General features: G+C 37.9%; 1 protein-coding gene across 3 annotated transcripts in view; it reads left to right on the top strand.

The window, feature by feature from the left end:
- Positions 1 to 21,396, top strand: part of MYT1L (myelin transcription factor 1 like) — a gene marked incomplete at both ends in the record, with an annotated part of 129,854 nt that overhangs the window by 39,207 nt on the left and 69,251 nt on the right. For 2 of the 3 annotated variants that reach the window (XM_082277008.1, XM_082277009.1), the window contains 3 exons: positions 11,070 to 12,041; positions 16,521 to 16,655; positions 19,149 to 19,239. In XM_082277008.1, the coding sequence (XP_082133134.1) occupies positions 11,070 to 12,041; positions 16,521 to 16,655; positions 19,149 to 19,239 (1,198 nt within the window). Of the gene's footprint in view, positions 1 to 11,069; positions 12,048 to 16,520; positions 16,656 to 19,148; positions 19,240 to 21,396 lie in introns of all 3 variants that reach the window. The other variant, XM_082277007.1, reaches the window with a different exon arrangement.

Genomic DNA, 21,396 nt, shown 5'->3' with positions numbered 1-21,396 from the left:
AGTGTTTTGTTTGAAATCTGCAAATTGCACATCATTGAGAAGATGGGCAGTGTGGAAATAATGTACACAGTTTATCTGAGTTTTAGGAATGGATTTGATGCTGTTCTGTTTAATAAATTCGTTTTAAGTCATAAAACATAATACAGCACCAGATACAAAGGAACAGAGGGGAAGAGTTCATGTTGGGCAGGTTAATTCCATTGCCTCCTAAATAGCTCAGATACTTTAGTGCACAGAAAATTAAGTAAATGAGACTACAACCTAAAAATAATCACACAAAAGGCAACTGAAAGGGAGCAATATGTTAAAGTGAAAAAAAGTAAAACCAGAAATAATTTCAGGCAGAAGTAAAGGTATTGACTTCATCTCATGTACATTACTTTTACCAGTGAACTCCAGCAAAATAGCTTCTAGACTGAAGCATCTTGAGACCAGACTCAGACTCAGGTTTTAGTTTTGTGTGGTGTAAGATTGTCTCTGTATCTACATGTTTGTATTTTGGAAAACTGGCTGTTGTGGTTATTTGATTGATTCTCTTTGTTGCTTCTTGTTTCTGCGAGGATAGTTATTTTCAGCACAGATGCCATGCACTGAGGCTGTGCTGCTCTACTCAATTTAGGTGCTGTGAGACTGGCAACAAAGCCGCTGCCATAATAGCTAGTAGGTACATATTTAGTTGGAAATGTATGGAAATGTGGGTAAATATGTAGGTTACTACATTTGTCCAGCAAATACTCTCCTTTTAAGAGATACAAGCTTTCATCATTCAGACAGATATTCCAGTGCAGATCTGAACAGCAGTGTGAAATTCCTCAATTTCTAAAATGTATCTTTAGGTGGACAGGTACTTGGAAAATTATCACTGGAAATATCTTTGCAAATGCCATAGTGACATAAAAAGGTGGTCTGTATCTGGTACTATAGCATACATTTCCTGCATTTGACAGGTGTCTAGTACTCTACTCTCATTCTTACACACTTCCAGTCACATAGGCCATCTGTACACATAGATGGCAAATAAACAGAAGGTATTAAAGACTCTTTGTAGCTAGCTAAGAGCTAGCTACACCACTGAGTCACCATTTTGTCTTTTTTGAGGTCCACTGTATATGTATACTTGGCTGACTGGAGTAGCATGGTGTGCTGGCTTGACCCTGGCTAGGTGACAGGTGCCCACCAAAGCCAGTCATCATTGCCCTCCCGAGCGGAGACAAAGTCAGGGAGAGGTAGCTCACCAGTTGCCATCACAGGCATAACAGAGTTGACCTGGGGAAATTAATTGAATTTACCAATGAAAATCAGAGTAGGATAATGAGAAGCAAAGAAAAGCCTCTATTCTAGGCTCTACCTTGTCTCTCATGGGGTGCAGGGAGACAAGGAATGAGGATTACAGGCAGTTCATCACAGGTTGTTTCTGCCGCTGCTTCCTCTTCAGGGAAAGGATTCCTTCCCCTGCTCCAGCATGGGGTCCCTCCCATGGGAGACAGTCCTCCATGAACTTCAGTGTGAGTCTTTCCCATGGGCTTCAGTTCTTCACACTGCTCCAGCTCGGATCCCTTTCTACAGGGTGCAGCCCTTCAGGAGCAGACTCCTCCAGTGTGGGTCCTCCATGGTGTGGCAAGTTCTGCGAGCAAACTTGCTCCAGCATGGGGTCCACTCTCCACAGGGCCACAGATCCTGCCACGAGCCTGTTCCAGTGCACCCTTCCCACAGGGTCACACCCCCTCCTTCAAGCATCCATTTGCTCAGGTGTGGGGCCCTCCACGGGCTGCAGGTGGATCTCTGCTTCACCATGGACTTCCATGGGTTGCAGGGGCACAGCTGCCTCACCATGGACTGCACCATGGGCTGCAGGGGAATCTCAGCTCCAGTGCCAGGAGCACCTCCTGTCCCTCCTTCTTCACTGACCATGATGTCTGCAGAACTGTTCCTCTCACATGTTCTCACCCCACTCTTCTCTGTCTGCAATTACTTCTGCCCAATAACTTTTCTTTTTCCCTCTTGAAAACACCTCCACAGAGGTGTTCCTGCCATCATTGATGGGCTTGGCCTTTGCCAGCAGTGGGTCCACTGTGGAGCTGGCTGGCATTGGCTCTGCTGAACATGGAGGAAGTTGCTGACAGCTTCTCACAGAAGCCACCCCTGTAGCCCCCCCCACTACCAAAACCTTGCCATGCAAACCCAATACACATGGTGTGAACCATAGTAAACAGTTCACACTGGCCTTACTTGTTCCTTCTGGAGTGTGTTTTCCATTGATCCCAGCTTACAGATTTTCCTGCCTCTGTCTCTTCAGGCACATTAATCAATGACCACATCTCTGTGAGTGAATAAAACAGACCATAGTCCACTCATTTTATGCTAAGTTCAACTGTTGCATAATTTGGATGCATATACAGCTAATCTTTTACCTTCCAAAATTGGTTCACCACATTCAAATTCCTTGGGAGTGGTCCCTAACCAGCACTTCTTCACTGAATCTGGGCACTGCTGGAGAGCTGCTAAGTCACTCAAGTCAAAATCATGCCAGGGCCTCACTAAGGGTATAGCAGCATGAGTAATCACATTCCACTTCTTCCTTTATTGCTCTGTCCCTAATTGGGACAGAACAGAATATTAGTAATAGATGGCTATAACCAAAGAGGTAAAGAATCCTTTGTATTTACTTTCTTCTTATACTATGGATTATTACTCAGCCTTCCCTGTCATGAAAACAAAGGGAATGAGACAAATGTAGATTAAAAGCTAGGGATAAAAATAAAGGAACAAACACCTTAACTAAAAGCGTTACATTTCAGATGAGGTTAAGTCTGGCAGTCCTGCACATAGATGTCTTTGTCTTTCCAGATTCCTTGGCACTGAACTCATTGAGGGGATAGAAAGAGAGTCAGGAAGAAGAAATTTCAATGATACTATATTTAGCAGTTCTCTCATCCTCTAGAATGGTAGTGATACTTGCCTCTGTCCCTTCTGCCAGTCGGGTCAGTTTGTTATCAAACCACAAACAGGCTTTCTTTGATAATCAAACACAACTATTAAAAAGTAATTAAATTTACAACGGAGACCAAACACATCCAATAAGATATAATTCTCTCCATGTAAATCATGCGGTCATAAGCATATATCCCGTTGAAAGTATCCATACTATCCCATTCACACCAGGCTTTCCTGATACATCTTTGTCTATCCACAACCTAAAGCTACTCCTTTTGGGTAGCTCCTCGTTCCTTCCTCCCTGCAGTTCCTACTGTGTCATACTAAAGATACCATTGAAATTCAGCAAGGATCAACTTGAAACTTTTGAGTAAAAGCAATAGGGATAGGATTCACCCCATCTGTTTAATTGATGACTAGTTAAGAGAAATAGTCACTTTTAGGGGATAATTCAGCCTATCTACTATAGATACCTAGGTTAGGATGAAAAATCAAATCCCAGGATGTATGGTTTTGTCCATTGCCTGTAAATGGAATCTAGATGTATAGTTCATATGGAGACATGTTCAATATGGACATCTGACACTGAGAGCTCTGAACTAAAACAAAACTAGTAAAAAGAGATGATGTATCCCTATACTAAATATTCCAATCTGTCTTCTCAGAGATTTGTGTGTCAGAAAGAAAATACTGCTTTATAAACTGAAAATGTGTTCTTCAGGCTGCATCCTTTGTAAAGAAATGAATATGGAGAGGGATGTAGGCACAGGTCACTGTCTCTGGAGCAGTCTTAGGAATAGCCCCATGAGAAGCTCCGTACCAGGAGCTCTCTGAGTGGGTGTTCTGCTGTCGGTGCAGCTGGTCCTCTGCTCCCCTGCTGTCTTCCTGCTGTATCCCAGTATCTGGAGAATAGCTTTGGCTTCCTCATTGCCTGCTGCCCTGCTGAGCTGTGGAAACCTTAGAGAAAGCAAGAAACTGCCAAACTCCACTGAATCATTATAAGGCTATGAGACAGAATATCTCGCCTCCCTCATATAGACATCCTGGGGAGAAAAAGTAGGATGAAATGAATACCAGTCATCAGCTAAAGACATCTCATTATCTGCCCAGACAGAAGTCAATTCAAAAACAATTAAGGGCTGCCTGAACCTGATTCACAAAGAAGTGTGGTCCAGGTGGAAGTGACTGGCTAAATTGTACTGCCCTTGCAAACCCAGCATATCCACTTCTGTTCACAGATAATCTCAGCAAGTTCCTTCTTGAACCTAAGCATATGCCTCCATACCAAACATTTCAGACACTGCAAACCAAACAAGCAGGCTTCATACCAACCAGGGACCTTTCCTACTTGAAGGTAACCAAAATGTATTTTCTGCTGTCTCTGTGGTGGAGGAAAAAAAAGATAATTCCCAGAAAAATCATTGCCTTTTGACTTCAGGAAATAATGTTTGGCTGTCAGGATGAAAAGACTTGAGAAACAGAAATCAAAAGGAAAAGAAATTATTATTCCAGTTTATGCAGCACTTACACTTTTTTATGTGGAGCAATAGGCCCAGTTTTGGGCTCATCAGCACAAGAAAGTCTTGAAATATTGGAGTCCAGTGATGAACAACCAGGATGATTAAAGAACTGGACCACATGATGTGCAGAAACCCTGAAAAAAGCCCAGTTTGTTCACTTGAGGAAGAAAAAGCTAAGGGGGGAACTTAGACTTGTCTTCAGCTACCTGTGTGGAGAGTGGTGAGAAGATGTAAGTGTGTAGCATAAGAATAAGAGACAAGACACAAGTTGTAACAAAAAAATCCATGTAGAAATAAGAATGAATTTCTTACCATGAGGGTGGTCAAACACTGGAATAGATTTCCCAGAGATGCTGTGGTACCTCTATCCTGGAAGACCTTTAAAGTGGAACTGACAGAACAGGGCCCTGATGATTGCTCTAAGCTGGCACTTTTTTTGAGCAGGTGTTGGACCACATAGCCTCCTGAGGTCCCTTCCAGCCTCAACTACTGCATGATTCCATGGCAGCAGTGCACTGTTAATGGCATGTGACAATCTCTTAAGATCAAAGAAAGGCAGGCAGTATCTTGTGGTGAAATGACAAAATCTTAAACATGTTGGCTTGAGTCAGAACCTAGATAACATTTACGAAGCTCTTGCAGTCTGGCACTTGAAGCAAAATTACCTCAGTCATGATCTTGTCAGAGGAGCTGTCAGATATCCTCAGATCCTTTTCCAAAACTGTACTGATACAAGTAGCTCATAGGGATTTGGAGTGGGAAAAAATGAATGAATAACAAATGACATAAATCTTAAAAGTATGTTGCTCTGTATTTCCTGATTCTCTCTGTCTTTATATTAATAAGAATAACCCAAGTAAGAACATCCATATTCTACCAATACTCTATGTGAACATTTGTTCACATAAATAGGATACTATTCATGCAGGTGTGACATAAGCAGTGGTGTAGTAATAGGTCATACAAGTACCATAAGAAAAAAAAAAAAAATTATTTCAGGGCATTGGTTATGTAAAACACCTCTGCCTTTAGACAAGAACGCACTGATTTGTGCAGAAAACTAAATCTTCGAAATGCTTTTATACCAAAGTAATTTATTAATACTCTTTTAAAAGTGTGTTTAAATGGCAAGAAGATGAATAAAAAAGGAATATCTTTATGAGTTAGTCTTCATGTGTTAGTAATCACTCCACAACAGGAAAGAAATTCAGATCTGTGAGGATCCCTTTTGGTCCTTAGGGAAAAATATTAAAAAAAAAAAAAAAAAAAGGAAAAAAAAATAGTACTTAATTTTTCAGTGAGCAAAACCAGATAAAACATGGAACCTATAGAAAATGAAAAGATCAAAACCTAACAGAAAAAAAAAATAATTAAAAGATACTTAAGGTGGCAAATTGTTCATATTTAAAAGTCTGTATGGGCTTGCTGCACTGTAGTCCTCACTATTAGTTTACAATACTGACTCCTACTGTGATATCCTGTGTTCTTCAGCTCAGAACTTCCTTGCCATGCTTAATGACTTCTACTCTCCATTTATTTTAGTTTGAGCATTGGTTATTAGTTGAATACTGTAATTGTAGGAAAGTCTAAACAGTAAGTCCCAGTATTATAACTATTGTAAGTAGCTGTAGCAGGCTGAGGTGTAGAAGTGAAAAAAAAAAATTGAGTATAATGGAATAGCTAGAGAAAATCAATTAACTAAGTGAACAGTTATCTTTTTCTTTTGACTTTCATTAAGTATATAAGGTCCATAAAGGAACCAGTTGTTATAAGAACCAAATTACTTGGGTCTTTACATGTAGCACTTCCAGTGTTAAAGAACTTCACGAAATTTTGCAGAGATGAAGAAAGGATTCTTCTTGCACATGGTCAACTTCAGGGTTCAGTGCAGCCCTGAATAGGCATATTCAAATGCTTGGGCTCTAATCCAAATCCCATGTCAGTAGGACCATTTAGACTTTTAGGAGACCTTGCCTAGGTCCTTGGAGAGTTACATATGTCCTCTGTTTCTTCCACGAGGAGTCAAGAAATTGAGAGGTCACTGAGTTTTCCACCTCTTCAGTTTCCTTACTCACAAGATTTTCCCCAAGAAGGCAATGTACAAACAATCCCTTACCTATATTATGCTGTAACTTTCTAAGGTTTGCGATTCATTTGTGCCAACATTGTCTTGCTAAATATTTCTCATAGGCCAGCCGTCAGAGACTGTAATGTGGAGATGTATGCACGTACTTCACATTACAGCTTAAAAGGAGAAGAATGGTGATGCAGTAGTATCATGTGCTGAGCATTTAGGAATTGACAGTGGCAAGAGCAGTGAAGTGTTTTGAAACAGGAAATGCTGCCTGGATAATGAAACCATCCATCTGGGCAGGAAGCCTGTGTGACCACATGTAGGTTCAGCTTCTTAGCCATCATGTTTTCCCATACTTGGAAGAAAGTGAGTAATTTGATAAACGGACCACAGATCTGGGAAGTCTTGTTTCTGAAGTCTGTCCTTTGGTAGGAATGTAGCTGCTATTTCTGAAGTATCATTGCCTCTCTCTGCAGAATCTCTCAGTCTAAATGCTATATATTTTCCTTTTCAAAAGAAAGGTGCTGTTTTGCATGACTCCCTACACTAAAACCAGCAAGCCATTTCTTCTGACAAACAATTGCTTAAATTTGGATGTGATAGGAACAAAAGGAGGAAACAGTCAAGGATGTAGAGGCTATAATCCTTATTCTCCCATGACTCCTGGTATGGCATGGAAAGAGTCACTCAACTTCTCTGTGTCTCAATTTCCCATCTGTAAAATGGGGTTAAAATACCTACCTCACAGGGGTGTTGTGAGGCTTTTTAAAATAATGTTTGTAAAGTGCTTTGAGATCCTTGGATGAAAGGTGCAATAAGAAATCAAATTATTCACTTTTTGTTTAGTGCAATACAAGTGCACTTCTGTTGAAATGGCTAAAGGCTTCCAGCTCTTTATAGCTGTTCTACGCTACTCCACTATAATTTCCTCCTGCCACTTGTTATATCTGCTGAGACTTAAAAAGAACAACTTTACCACCAAGAATATCTAAATTGTCATGGTATTGTGCTGATGAGGGCTAGAAAAATCTGATATTATTTTAAAACTGTGTGTTCTTTGTCCATGCAACCCTAAAGTTAACAAAAAAGGATGTATTATAACTTTGTGCATTCTTCACCAACACTGGCTAGCTGCCATCTTTGTGAGACAAACTCAGTCTCTTCACAAAATAAAAACCTTCAGTTTGCATCACTGGTTCCAAAACTTATGCAAGAGGTAGAGTAAGTCTCTGGGTTTTGCAGTCATTTAACAGACAGCCATTAAACAGCACAGTCTAAAGGTAGTTACTGCACTAAAGATCAAATCTAAGGAATCACAGAAATGTGAAATGAAAGCAAGATTAAATTTTACAGAGCTGAATCAAAGAAGAGGCATAAAGTTCACATAGAGCTGCTAGTGTAGCATACTTCCTAGAAGACCCTTAACTAATATACAAACTGATTCAGTATTTAAAATTCCATATTGATAAACAGATGATACAGGTGCCTCACCAGAGCAAGTTTAGAATCCAGCTGTTACTGAGGAGATGACATGGCATATATAAATATCCTTCTCATTAAAATTAACTGCTGCATGGATATAACAGACATGAGTAAAATAGTTGTTAAAGAAAAAAGATGCAAAAAAAGGCCAAAAATTAAAATACAAGAAATTAATCTTAATTTAAGTATTTTGCTTTCCTGCCTGTCTTATCTGAGATTATTGCTTTACACTTTCTTCTCTTCCACTGCCTTTTTCTTCTTCATTTTATGATTGAATGGATGGGAGACCAGAAAAGGATGTAGCCAAGCAAATATAATAAAAAATACTGTAGTTACAGCTTTCACCCAGCTTCCCTACTCAAAAGGAATTTAGATGTCTTCTCTCATATAGTACATGATTCATATTTTGACTTTTCACTTGTGGAGGCAAGGTATAACATATTCCTCCCCTTGGTGATCATTTACAAACACAATCCCCCTTTGTAAGAAACAATCCCTGAAACTTTTCACATTTCAAATGTTGGCTTAGAATAGTCACTGTGTACCTGAGCAGTTCTCAGGATGACTTGAGAAAACATTTTTTTTTCTACTTTGTATTTCAATATCGTATTACAGGTAGATTTGGACTGATTTCACCAGTGTTTGTTGATACCTCATCCTAAACTTGAAGGCACTGGCAATTTTGGAGCTATAGCTCATTGCTTCTTTAATTACTTTGGTGTTCCTTTGCTGCATCTGACTGCCCATCAGTGTAGTTACAAGAAGCGCCCCACAAAAGCCTCAGTTTCTACTGAGCAATCTCCTTGGCATCAGGTTTTATCCTTAATATTTAAATTAATGTGGGACTCATTTGTACATTTTACTTTAGAAAATTATTAGTAGTGTATTTGCTTTTCAAATAGCACAAACTAATTATCCAGTAATTCTTCATTACCTTCTTCTATGCAGTTATTCAAGATGGACATTTTTCAAATCGGAAGTGGAAGTGGCAATCCTTACTTGTACACTGAAAATCAGATACTCTCATACCCCTAATTTTTGTGGCACTTGAAACATAAATGTGAATTATGATGAGCTTGAAAAACATAGCAACTAAAATAAAACCACCTTTTATGATAAACAGATAACCCACTACTGACTTGAAATACCTTGTGATGTAAAAATACCATACAGTCTTCCTTATTAATTTTCTTTCCTCTATATTCAAGCAGATAATATGTAAGATATAATATTTTACAATATTTTACCGTTAGAGCATTTTTTTTTCTAGATAGCCTAGTCATCAACCAGTTCTGCTGCTTAACTACAGCCTACTATCATCCCAGGATCCCTAACCACTGTGTAGAAGAAATACTATCTTGTGGCTGAAATATCAATTATTGTGCTGTTGAGCTTTGTATTTACAACTGATTTATTATTTTGTCTACTGACATAAAAATTATTTTTATCAAACACTATTTCCTATTACCAAAATATTAGTGTACAAGCCACCTACTACCTGAAATTTCCGACTTTGGTTTGTTTAACCCAAAACATGAGTCACACTTTAGAAATTGCTACGTGTTCAGGTGTACTAGTGTTGAAAATACATCTAAGCTGAAAAGATGCTATCAGAAGTTGATGAACTAACTCTTGAGCAGGTGTTAATTATCCTAGCTCTACTGGTTTCTTTCGGTTTGCACCAGCTGAAAAACTGAAAACCTAGCACGTCGCTGTAATGACAGATCTAGGAACTTTCTTTTCCAGTGATGCAAAATGTCAAAATATAGCTTGGGTAGCCGATTATCAAAATATACGTTATGCAACGTTCATTACTCGGTAATGAAGAATGTGTGTTTTAAGACTGGGTCTAGGAATGACGTAACTTCTGAGTGAACATGAGATACCAGAAGATGCTCTCTGGATGATATTCATCTGACTGAGTATGGGTATCTTTAAGGTGGGCATCAAGTCTGAGTCCCTTTGTTGTCAATGAAGAGAAACAGGCACTTCTAGTGGTTATTAGTTTCATTCTCAAGAAGATACCTTAACCAGATCAGGTGGGCTGTGTCCATAAAGTGTCTGCTTCTCTTGCTGACTGAGGATGGAACCATGGAATAGTCTACTCAGATGTAGATGCCTGCCTTGTTCATGTCTAAAGTTAGGTGAGATGAATCTCCCCCGTAGGGCCTCACATTGGCTCCTACTTATTAAGCTCTCCCTCTGTTATTCGACAGTTACTAGAACAAAGCTGAGTAAAATGTGGTAACTCTGCACCATTTTGTTACAGCGCACAGAACAGCAAATAAAAGCCCTATCATACATATATGACCATAAAATTTGGGCTAATATATTTACTTCAAGTTATATTGTGCATATAATTCCTTCTATCTTCCTTTCATGTAACAACTCTTTTAAAATTCTTAACTTCTCCACAGTTGAACTGAGAGATTTTGATTTTACTGATGGATCCACTAAGTAAAATGCCATTTTAATCTTCGTGTGCAGTTATCGGTCAACTAGTGTTAATGGTGTGTATGGTGTTAAAAAAGCGACATTTTCCTTCTTGGAGTATACTCTTTCTCTTTTGCTGAATGGCATTCATCAGTAAGAGAATAAATCTAGTAGTACTCACTCCTTTGCCATCTACTGTATTTACAGGAAATACGGGAGTGAGAAAACTTGGAAACATAGACAATTATGTCAGCTGAATAATGTGATTGTAATAAATCCCATAAAACTGTGAATATAGAAGTGAAAGGAGAAACATAAGTATTTATGCCATAACATTTAGCAGTAGTAGTAATTAGCATTTTGATTGCCTTTTTCTTATCAGTTCTGTGAAAGAAATTCATGTGAATAGCAAATAAACAAAAAAAGCCCTGTGGACTAAAGAGAATTCCGTTCAAATGGGTCAGCCATAGTGTTCTAGAATTGCTGTATGATTAACAATATTTGACATGCAGTTTGTTTTCTGTCCGTGCAATTGCAACAACAGTTCCAATTGTAGCCACTTTTTTCTTTTCTTTTCCTTTTTCTTTCTTTCTTTGTTTCTTTCTTTGTTTCTGTTTTTTATGCAGAAGACCATCAAATGAATTGTCACAATACTCGAATAATGCAAGACACAGAAAAAGACGATAACAATAATGATGAGTATGATAATTACGATGAACTGGTGGCCAAGTCATTGTTAAATCTTGGCAAAATTGCAGAGGATGCAGCATACAGAGCCAGGACAGAATCAGAAATGAACAGCAATACATCTAATAGTCTGGAAGATGATAGTGACAAAAATGAAAATATCGGTCGGAAAAGTGAGCTGAGTTTAGATTTAGACAGTGATGTTGTTAGGGAAACAGTGGACTCCCTTAAATTATTAGCACAAGGACATGGTGTAGTGCTTTCAGAAAATATTAATGACAGAAATTATGCAGACAATACTTCACAGCAAGACAATAGGAATATGAACTTTGTAATGCTAGGGAAGCCTGTGAACAATGGACTTACAGAAAAAATAGTGGAGGAGAGTGATGAAGAGGTGTGTCTCAGCAGTTTGGAGTGCTTAAGGAACCAGTGTTTTGATCTGGCTAGGAAACTCAGTGAGACAAACCCACAGGAAAGAAATCAACAGCAAAACATGAACACTCGTCAGCATGTCAGGCAAGAAGATGACTTCCAAGGAAGAACACCAGACCGGAATTACTCTGATATGATGAACCTAATGAGGCTTGAAGAACAGTTGAGCCCCAGATCTAGGACTTTTTCTAGCTGTGCCAAGGAGGATGGTTGTCATGAAAGAGACGATGATACCACCTCTATTACTTCAGATAGGTCTGAAGAAGTGTTTGATATGACAAAAGGTAACTTAACCCTGCTTGAGAAAGCAATTGCTTTGGAAACTGAGAGAGCAAAAGCCATGAGAGAAAAAATGGCAGTGGAAGCTGGAAGGAGGGATAATATGAGATCATTTGAGGAACAGTCTCCAAGACACCTTTCTGGAGATGACAGGAAGCCTAAACCAAGTGACGGCCATGTCAAAAAGCCATATTATGGTAAAGGTAATATTTCTATATACCGTATGTTATGTCATGAGAAAGTGTGAGCTAACATGTTAAGTTTTGCATAGATTTCTGAAATGAAGTTATTAATTCCACATAATGGGAACTTTATTAAAATTGTAGTATGACATGACTGTAAAATAGCATCATGCTATGATTATAAAATAAAAGAATTCATTCTGCAGTGTTAGAAATATTTACAGTATATCATTGGCTAAATTAAAAAAGTAACTTTTCAGGGAAACAAAACAAGAGATCATGTTGAAAGAGGCAAAGATTTTTCTCAAGGTTTTAATATATTTTATAATAATAATTAAGAAAGAGAATTGTGTTGCAAACTATATTGAAGGGGGGGTTTATGTGGCAGATAGTCAATCAGCTATGAAGTGCATATATTACAGATTGGATTGGGTAGGTGGCATCGTGACTTATAAAATTATCATCAAATGACAGTTATTGATGAAGCCTCTCCCATCTAAAATGTAGAATTGCCTGATAGAAATTGAACAGTATCAAAATGACCGATAACATAAGATAGGGGCAGTGACTGCACATTAATTATCTTAAGATAGTAAGGTAATGGAAACCATTTGCTATGCAAGGCATGGTGTGGCCTGGGCTGAGATCAATAGCAATTTCTTTCTTATGTGCATTCCACTTCACTGGTTTCATTCCATTGTGGAAACAGTTAAGGTGCTGCCTTGACCATAATTCAATACAAGAGAAACAAAAAAACACCCAATAAAAACAAAAACAAACAAAAAAATCCCCAACAGACTAAAGGTTACCTTTTGAATGCCTTTTGATTTGCAGGATTATCATGGTGATGGTGTGTTTATATTATGACACCCCTCTTTAATGTGTTTACATCTGTACATGTAGGGCCGTGTTGTATTAAGTGTTCAATACCTCCTGAGATTCACTGAACACCCCTGATTCCCATTGACTTTAGTGGAAGTTGAGGACGTGGTATTTCTTGGGAGATGCTAAACAGGGACTAGGTTTATCTTATATTTGTTGTACAAATATTTGCTTTTCTTTCTACAATTGAGATGGTGGGCATTTTTCTCTTTTTTATAAATCCCTGCTTTGGAAAAGTAATCTGCCTGTGACATTCGTAAAGGCAGACAACATCTTGATCCCAGAAAGTTTTGATCATTTCTCACAAGCCTTAAACAAAAGTAATGATCAGTTTTTTAGAAATGCATGTAAATTACTGATGTCAAACATTGCTGCAATGTGTTTTAGTGAAGTTTTGTTTGTTCTAACCACAAGTAAATGGTCCAGTGTATGCTGCAGTAACTTTGGGTATTTGGGGAAGACAACTTTATTTAGTTAGTGTATTACTGCATAGCCATGTGGATGTTGTGCTAAATGTTGTTCATATATAACCTATCATTGATGCATTTCCCTTTGAGTATATGTCTCTAAAAAACACAGAAAACATGGCAAACCAAAATTAATTTTTGAAGAGTTTTTTAACTCTTGTGTTGTCCAGCCTTTCCAGTTTATATATGGCTGGGTAAACATTTTTGCATATAGACCTGCTGTCTCCAAAAAGCCTATATAATTTCTGACAGTGAGAAATGTATAGATGTCCTGTTTTAGCAAATTCCATAGCTTCTTTGAACCATCCTATTTCTTGGGAGCTGCAGGCTGAATTGATAATAGGTCCAAGGCTCAGCCAGGGACTAAATATTCTGGGAGTTCGGACCATGAAACTTTGTGGAGTGGATCATTCTTCCCCTTTTTAATTAAAAAAAAAAAAAAATCCCTTATTTAAAAAAAATGTGGGAAGCATTCTGGTAGTTGTTGAGAGAGGAAGCTTTAAGTAAAATAATTGCTTATATCATTTGTTCTCCAGTGACATGTTATCTTCCAAATACTCCTGGAAGAGATACCTACAGAAGTGTATGATATGGTTAAGTGGAAGCTTTTTGGGTACACAGGTTTGCGGTGAGAACTACTTCTTGGCTTCAAAGGTCACTGAAACAACCATTAAGGGACCACTAACCATTTTCCCCCTGCTATTTTAAGCTTTCTAAACCGACTTTCTTCTGAAATTTATGCATTTTGAAACCTTCTGAAGTCCTTTGACAACCTTCACTCAGGAAATACTTCCATTATGGCAAGGAGTGAGAAAAGGTTACAGAGTTCAGTAGAACTGCAGTATTTCTCCCAAATAGCAGAAGAGGATTTACAAAACAGTATCCAGTGTTTTGTATAAAGTTGTGAAAGTTTACTCAAATGTCTTCCATTAAAAGCAATGGGAAATTGTGCAAGTGCAATTTTATGCAAGTTTTGAAATCATTAAGAGTAGTATACAGCATCTTTTCTGACTCATTAGACCATAAAGGCTCTTAAGGATCTGATATGTGCTATAACTTTATCATGTAGACTTGAATACAGAGGAGGATTTGCTTGACACTCTAGGATGCAAGTGTCTAGATCCTCAGCTGCTCTAAATTACAATACCTTCACTGACTTTGGTGGAGTTCTAACAATGTCAAGTAGCTAAAGTTCCTCTAGTTTAAAGTCTCTAAAAAGCCATTATGGTCTATTAATCATCTACATTTTTTGCAGTCCTTGAATATTGTTATATTTACATAATTTATACTTCATTTACATTATCTATTCACTTATCTAATACTTTCACACATCCCAAAGTACTTGACTTGATGAGTTGCTTACAGTTGTGTATGTATGTAGCTGTGGGCTTGCTGTTCTAGTGGTCTCAGCACAGGCCTATCTGGCAGGAATTCAAATCCCTCCTCTGACATTTGCTCCTTCTGTGGCCTTGGGTTTAACTTCTTGATCTCTTTCTTCAATTTCCTGATGTATGAGATTATGGTCTTTCCAGGAGTGTTGTGATAACTGTATAGCACATTGGAGATAGATTTATATGTTTATTTGTTATTAAAGAGCATGGAACAAAGAACTGTGTTCTACAGTCAACATGCAAGTTAAGTAAAATAAAACTTTCATAATTAGGGATTCCATTTGCAAAATACAAGGTTTAAGTATGATATTAAATTTTAAGAATGGATTTAAGACATGGAGAGTCATTACAATGAGCTAAAGATTTTCTCTAAAATGAAGCTGTTTTGGATGAACTTGAAAAATAAAAGTATATATAAAATCTACCAGAGGGAAATCAGGGAAAGATAAGTCCACAACAGAATGTGATCTCTGGATTGTATTGATTCATGATGAAAAGAATGGGGTGTACGTGAAGTTCTTCAAGTACTGAAATTTCCACCTATTGTACTGAGGGTTCTGTTTGTTGAAGCTGGGATGGAATTTAATGTAAAAAACCACTTACTGTAAAATAAGTAGCAAAATCTTATTTTCTGGAGATGAAAGCATAAATACTGAAGCAGAGAAATTACAAGAGCAACATAAAATTATTAAATGAGGATAGTTCAGATTGGGTATTGAAAGTAATGATAGACTAAAAAATATGTTGGTAATCTTGAGCCAAAATTGTAGCAGTTCGAGTATCCTGAATTTTATCCCTTTAATACTAATATGAAAATCAGCAATAATGTCCAAAACCTGGCAATTGTGGTCAAGATGATAAGATGTAATTTGTATCATGTGCTTGGCTGGAAGGATAGGGATGTTACTTTACAGATGTTCTGTTAAAGGAAGTAGCTGATGGAGTTCCGTGAGAAAGTTCTAAATCAGAATTAATCTTACCAGTATTCCACTACATTATTGGCAGAAAACTTTATTTTGCGGAAAAAATGTCTAGTTAGACTTTTCTTTGATTTGTAGTCAGAAGATCCAACAACATTCTAAAAGGTCATTAACCTTTCAAGCATATGAATATTCAAATGTTTCATATGCATGCTGGTAATGGCCCAGATTTACAGAGCAAGCGATGCTTTCAGTAATTCTGATTACAATGTTTACTCCACCATAATTTATTGAAGAGAAAGGAATATTTATGTAATTTCACCACTTCATAAAGAATTTAAAGAAAACAAGAGTAATTTCTTCATTGAGCCTTGGAAAAGGGATTTATTTGTGCTGAATTGTGGAATGCTTATGCTGAAGAGCTGGGTTTGCTACTCTCAGGACATTGAACTGCTATGACAGTATATTTGCAGACCTTAATACATGAGGCAAATAAGAATGTAAAGAAGGGAAACTCCAACTAAACAGTTTCCAAATGACCTCGCACCCTTGAGCTAATGCTTGCCAGCAGAACATTGATTGACAATGCTACGGCTTTGCTATAAAAAGGTCGTTTTCCAATCACTGTGAATGGACATTGCCATGATCATGGGAGCCTGAAGTCTGAGAAGAAGATAACAGGATAAAAGTGACAGAACTGTGATAAGAAGTAGAAGGGTTTTTTTCCAGTTTTCATAATAACATTTACCAAAGAGTAAATGACATGATTAAATGAACCTTCTTAAAGAAATGTGAAAAGACTCATTCACTTGACACATTTGTTGTAAATTATAGATCCCTCAAGAACAGAAAAGAAAGAGAGCAAATGTCCTACCCCTGGGTGTGATGGAACTGGCCATGTAACGGGGCTTTACCCCCATCACCGCAGTTTGTCAGGATGCCCACACAAAGATAGGGTCCCTCCAGAAAGTAAGTTCACATTCTTTCATGGAAACTGGGGATAAAACTACAAAAACTTTTCTAGCATGCTTTTTAAACCTTTTATTTAAAAAGTTAATTTCATTTTTCAGTATGGTTTGTCTCAACTTAGTCAACTGTTCTGTGTTATAATTTTTCCTTTATTCCATCATTTCCATTCTCTACTAACTTTACACTAAAAGTACAACTTTTAAAGCTGTATTCTTTGATTTTGAGAACCTAGGTTATTTTTAAATAGACATATTCAGTCAACAGAGAAAAAGGTTTCCAGAAGATGTGCACTGCTTTTGCTTCTGCGTGCTAATGTCACATCAACTGTCCTTACTGTCTTGTACAGGAATAATTATTCCTGAAAAACTTGCAACCCCTTTCCTTTGTTATTGTTGTGTCTGAAACATAATTTATATCAAACTAGTGCATATTATAAAAAATAATAATTTGGCTGTTTACTTAGTTACAGAAGATTTTGAGCAAACATCCCCTTCAGTCACATGGGTGGAACTTCCTGCCATGTCAGCGAATTCTCTGCATAGGAGGTTCACCCATTTGAGCTCATGGACACCCACCTGCAGGCAGAGGGCTTCGTTTCTGGAAGTCCCCTCCTTGGCTGGTGAAATCAGCGTAGTTCTGCTGAAGCTAATTACTCTGTGCTGGTTTTCATCAGGAAGTGTCTAGCTAAGATCCAATTCTCTTTCACACCAGTTTTAAAATGGAGTTATGGATTCCATTCCATATGGACCTAAAATCCTCACTGTCCATCAGCACTTACAGACTTAATGTTGATGAATTTGCAACAGCCTTAAGGAAATGTTTCAAAGACAGTCAGAACTAAAATGGTCCCCAGTTTCCAAAGGAAAGTAGATTCTGATGGACAGGAAAACAGAAGTAGATTAGCACTGCAAGAGTGGCAGACATAACAAGTCTCCTCTTTCATGGCTTCTTCCAGAAGTAAAGTGATGAGGAAGTGCATTAGGAAACTTTGCTGTAGTTTGGTTTGTCTCTGAATATAGTAGAACAAATAAAGTAATTTCTCTGCTTTCCAAGACCCTGTAATTTTCTCAAACACAAATATTTATTCAGTTGCTCAAAGTTCTATCATTTTTCAAATAGTAAATAAAAAGCTCTTGTAAATCAAAGAAGAATATAGCTTTAAACTGTTTGCATGCTCTTGTACCTACTAAAATGACAAAGGTGAGCTCATCTTTTTTTTTCCTGTGATGTTGGCCTTGTGAAGCATGTTTCAAGAACAGCTTTGAATATTAGGAATTTCAGAGTGAAGCTTTTGCATCTATACACATTTTATCACACTGATGATGGGGTGATGATGATGATGGTTATCTTCTAATGAGTATATATGATTTAATTCTCAAGTCTCTGAACAGCTTTTATTCAGTTCTTAACTCAGTCAAGGTATCTACTTATTTTATTAGATCTTTTTTTTTTTTTTTTTGAGTGAGAACTAAATACAGGCTTCCAGACAGCTTCTTGTGTGAGAAAATCAGAACTTCACAAGGGCTGGATGGCCATTTCCCATTGAATGATGTACTGCCATCCAGCTCTGAGACATGGATTCAGATATGCCTCATGTCATAACAAACTCTTCAGTGTTCCCAAAAAGTCCTTGATAATTTGGTCCTTCATAGCATGAGCTTTATGATTTAGAGGGATACTGCTCTGAGCAGCCTTAGAGTAAGTTTTCCATCCAGCTTGCAGTAGTTGCAGATGTAAATCACTTTACTTGCTTAAGCTTGTACCACTTATTTCTTTTTTACATTTTTTTTCTGCCATCCCTCAATTTTAAGTGCTTAATTTTGGTTCTTAGTATTTTGAAAAAAAAATCACATTTGTAGAGAATACAAGTGAAAATTAAAGGATCCATTCTGCTCGCCATATAGGTATGAATGATGTATCTATGTGGAAGCGAGCAGAACTGGCCCCTAGCTCAATCAGGCTGCCTTATAGTTAGGGTTAAATCTGTTCAGGGTTGTACTGAGGTGTGTTTCAAATAATTGAGTGTTCTACCAGTATAACTTGAGAGCAGATTTTCAGCTCATGAGTTTGATACTGTGTTTATAAAGCTATGTGTTAAGAATACATACGTTTCCTGAAAGAATTTTTCTAGTCCGTAATTTTGTTTTGTATGGTTGCCAGCTCACCCTTTACTGTTGAGCTGATCTTTGCTCAGTGGTTTTGTATGAAGAAGATGTTGGGCGTCTTCTGCTTCACTGTTGCACCAGAGATGCATTTGTTTATAGGTTCTGTAACCTCCATAACTTTCACTGTTGCCCTGTGTTAATGAGCATAGGGTCACAATACTTACTTCCCTCATCAGGCTTTATTGGCTATGTGTGTCACGTGTATTTTGAGGAATGCTGGTTGTTAATGAATCCTGCTTTGTTTTAAAATGGTTTCATATATACTGGGATTTGATTTTTTTTTTCTTGTTTTCATACTCTGCTGTTTTCTCTTACTCTCCTTGTCAAGTTCTTGCCATGCATGAAAATGTTCTTAAGTGTCCTACACCAGGCTGCACAGGCCGGGGCCACGTAAATAGCAACAGGAATTCCCACCGAAGGTAAGGATGCCGTCGCTGGACACCAATCTAGAGGGAACAGTGCCTCCGAACTGCAGCCCTTCTGGCAGTCCATTGGTGGGGGGGAGTGAGTGTGTGTCATTGTTTTGTTCTGAAGATTGACAGATGGTGCCTCGTGTGCTTTATCCATTTTTAAGAGTAACATTTATTCATGTATTTTCTGAGGAGAACGAGTGTGCATTTGCTGTAGTATGGATGAATTGATCCACAGAAGACATTTTAAGCATCCTTAGCTTTGAGTGGACTTTTTTATTTGTTTGATATTTGCTGAACAGCAGTGATACAAAGCAAGTGCCATGACTCCTCATGGGTGTGTTGCAGGGAGAAAGAAGAGTCTGTCAACATCATCAGGTCTAGGACACAGTTCTTGTTCTCACACTTCACTCTCCTCAGAGATTATTTTATAGTGCATGAAAAAATCTACTGTAATCCTAAAAATATTGGGCTTTTTTAATACATGAGAAACAGCATTTTAAGTACCCAGGTGTTTACTTTCTTACTGACCACAGTCTCAACCCCAAAGTACTTATTCAGCTAAACTGAATGAGAATCTTTGCTGTTTAAGAAATATTAGGAAAATGTCTCATTAAATTTAAAAATGAGAAGGTAGAATTATTAGAAGTAAGTATTCCAGTAAAAAAAAAAAAATATATATCAAGGCAAAAAGCAACTTTTCTATAGTTTCCTAAGATTAGTAATAGATTCTTAGGGAAGGGATGCTATTGCCAATTCAATTCTGTCAAACAAATTTTCAAAATGGTACTGTTCCACAAAATGTTCCACACTTCATAATTTTCCCACAGAACAATAATTAAATCTTGCCTATTTCTTTACAATTTTAAAAATCCATAAAATGTGGATAAGATGGTAAAAGGAACTGTGCAGTGTTCCTGGTATTGAATTCCTTTTTACTGTTAATTGTAGCACAAAGGCTTAAGGGACTACAGTTACTGGACATTCAGTGTTATCAAGCTCTGGGTTACCACAGCCCCTCATATCAGCTGCATTTCCCCCAGAAGACTCTTGTGAGTACCAGCCTGTCTGCAATAAGCTCTGGTACCCCTTTCTTCTCTGCAGTGATGCTGCCAGTAGATGCAGCAAAAACCTCTGAGAAGGCTTTATGGGAATTACTGCTGCTTGAAGCAGCATTCACTTCTGGTTGAATATCCACTAGAATATTTGAGGTGTCTGAGGAAGAGCATGTCAGTGGAGTGCAGCTGCCCTCTGGCATGACTCCAGAGCTGCACAGAGCTCCCTCACCCTCTGCAGAACTAGGGCAGCGAGGGCGGGTGGCGGGGGGGGGAGCGCTCTGCAGTCTGTGCTCACCTCTTTCTGCAGCTTTTGGGGCATTTTTCTCTACTTCATTTTTTTTCATTTTTTTTTCCTACTTATTTCCTGTAAAGAAGGGAACATCTGGGAATGCACTGATTTGCCTTTCATTTTAATTTCTTTTCCTGTGGAGAGCACGGAGAGCTGCGGTCACATAAGCATTCAATAGACTGTGACAAGGAAAGGAACCCCTCCATTGTCAGGTCACACGGTTTTACAGCTTCACTAAGAGCACCATCTGCTGGCATCAATATATTTATTTTTCTCAGTCCTAAATCTTTTCCGTAAGAATCAGGCTTATTATTGCCACTTCAATAAGAGTTCAGCATTTGCAAATTTAATTGAATTTCCAGTGCAGAAATGCTTTTCATTTTGCATCATCTATTATTAGAAAGTGTAGTGGCTGAAATTCATGAACACTAACAGTTGACATGTAGATTTAGCAACCCAAGGCAAAATTTTGCACTCATTTATATGCCTAGCAAAAAGATTGGAGTTAATGGAGCTGAATGAGGTGTGAAGCAGCACAAGATTTGGTCTATATGGTATTGTCATTTAATTGTCTTCAGGAGCCATTTCATTGGCAACATTTGCAGATGCATAAAGGTCACAAGTCTGCTAGCAGAGCTGCACAGTAGATTCCAGTTTATATTCTCCTCTCCTACTGGTATGTTCCCTGGCTGACATCCATGAATAATCTACCCATGTACTGTGAGAGAAGAACAGATGTAAGATTTACCATGCAACTTTGAAAGCAGAAGAAAGGAAGTCTATTCTAGAGAAAATACACGTGACCAAAACACTTTTGGA

The sequence above is a fragment of the Coloeus monedula genome (genome assembly GCF_965178545.1).
Source record: "Coloeus monedula genome assembly, chromosome: 2".
NCBI lineage: Eukaryota > Metazoa > Chordata > Aves > Passeriformes > Corvidae > Coloeus > Coloeus monedula.
Note: the sequence above shows the minus strand (reverse complement) of the source record. Positions and strands in the feature narration are given on the sequence as shown.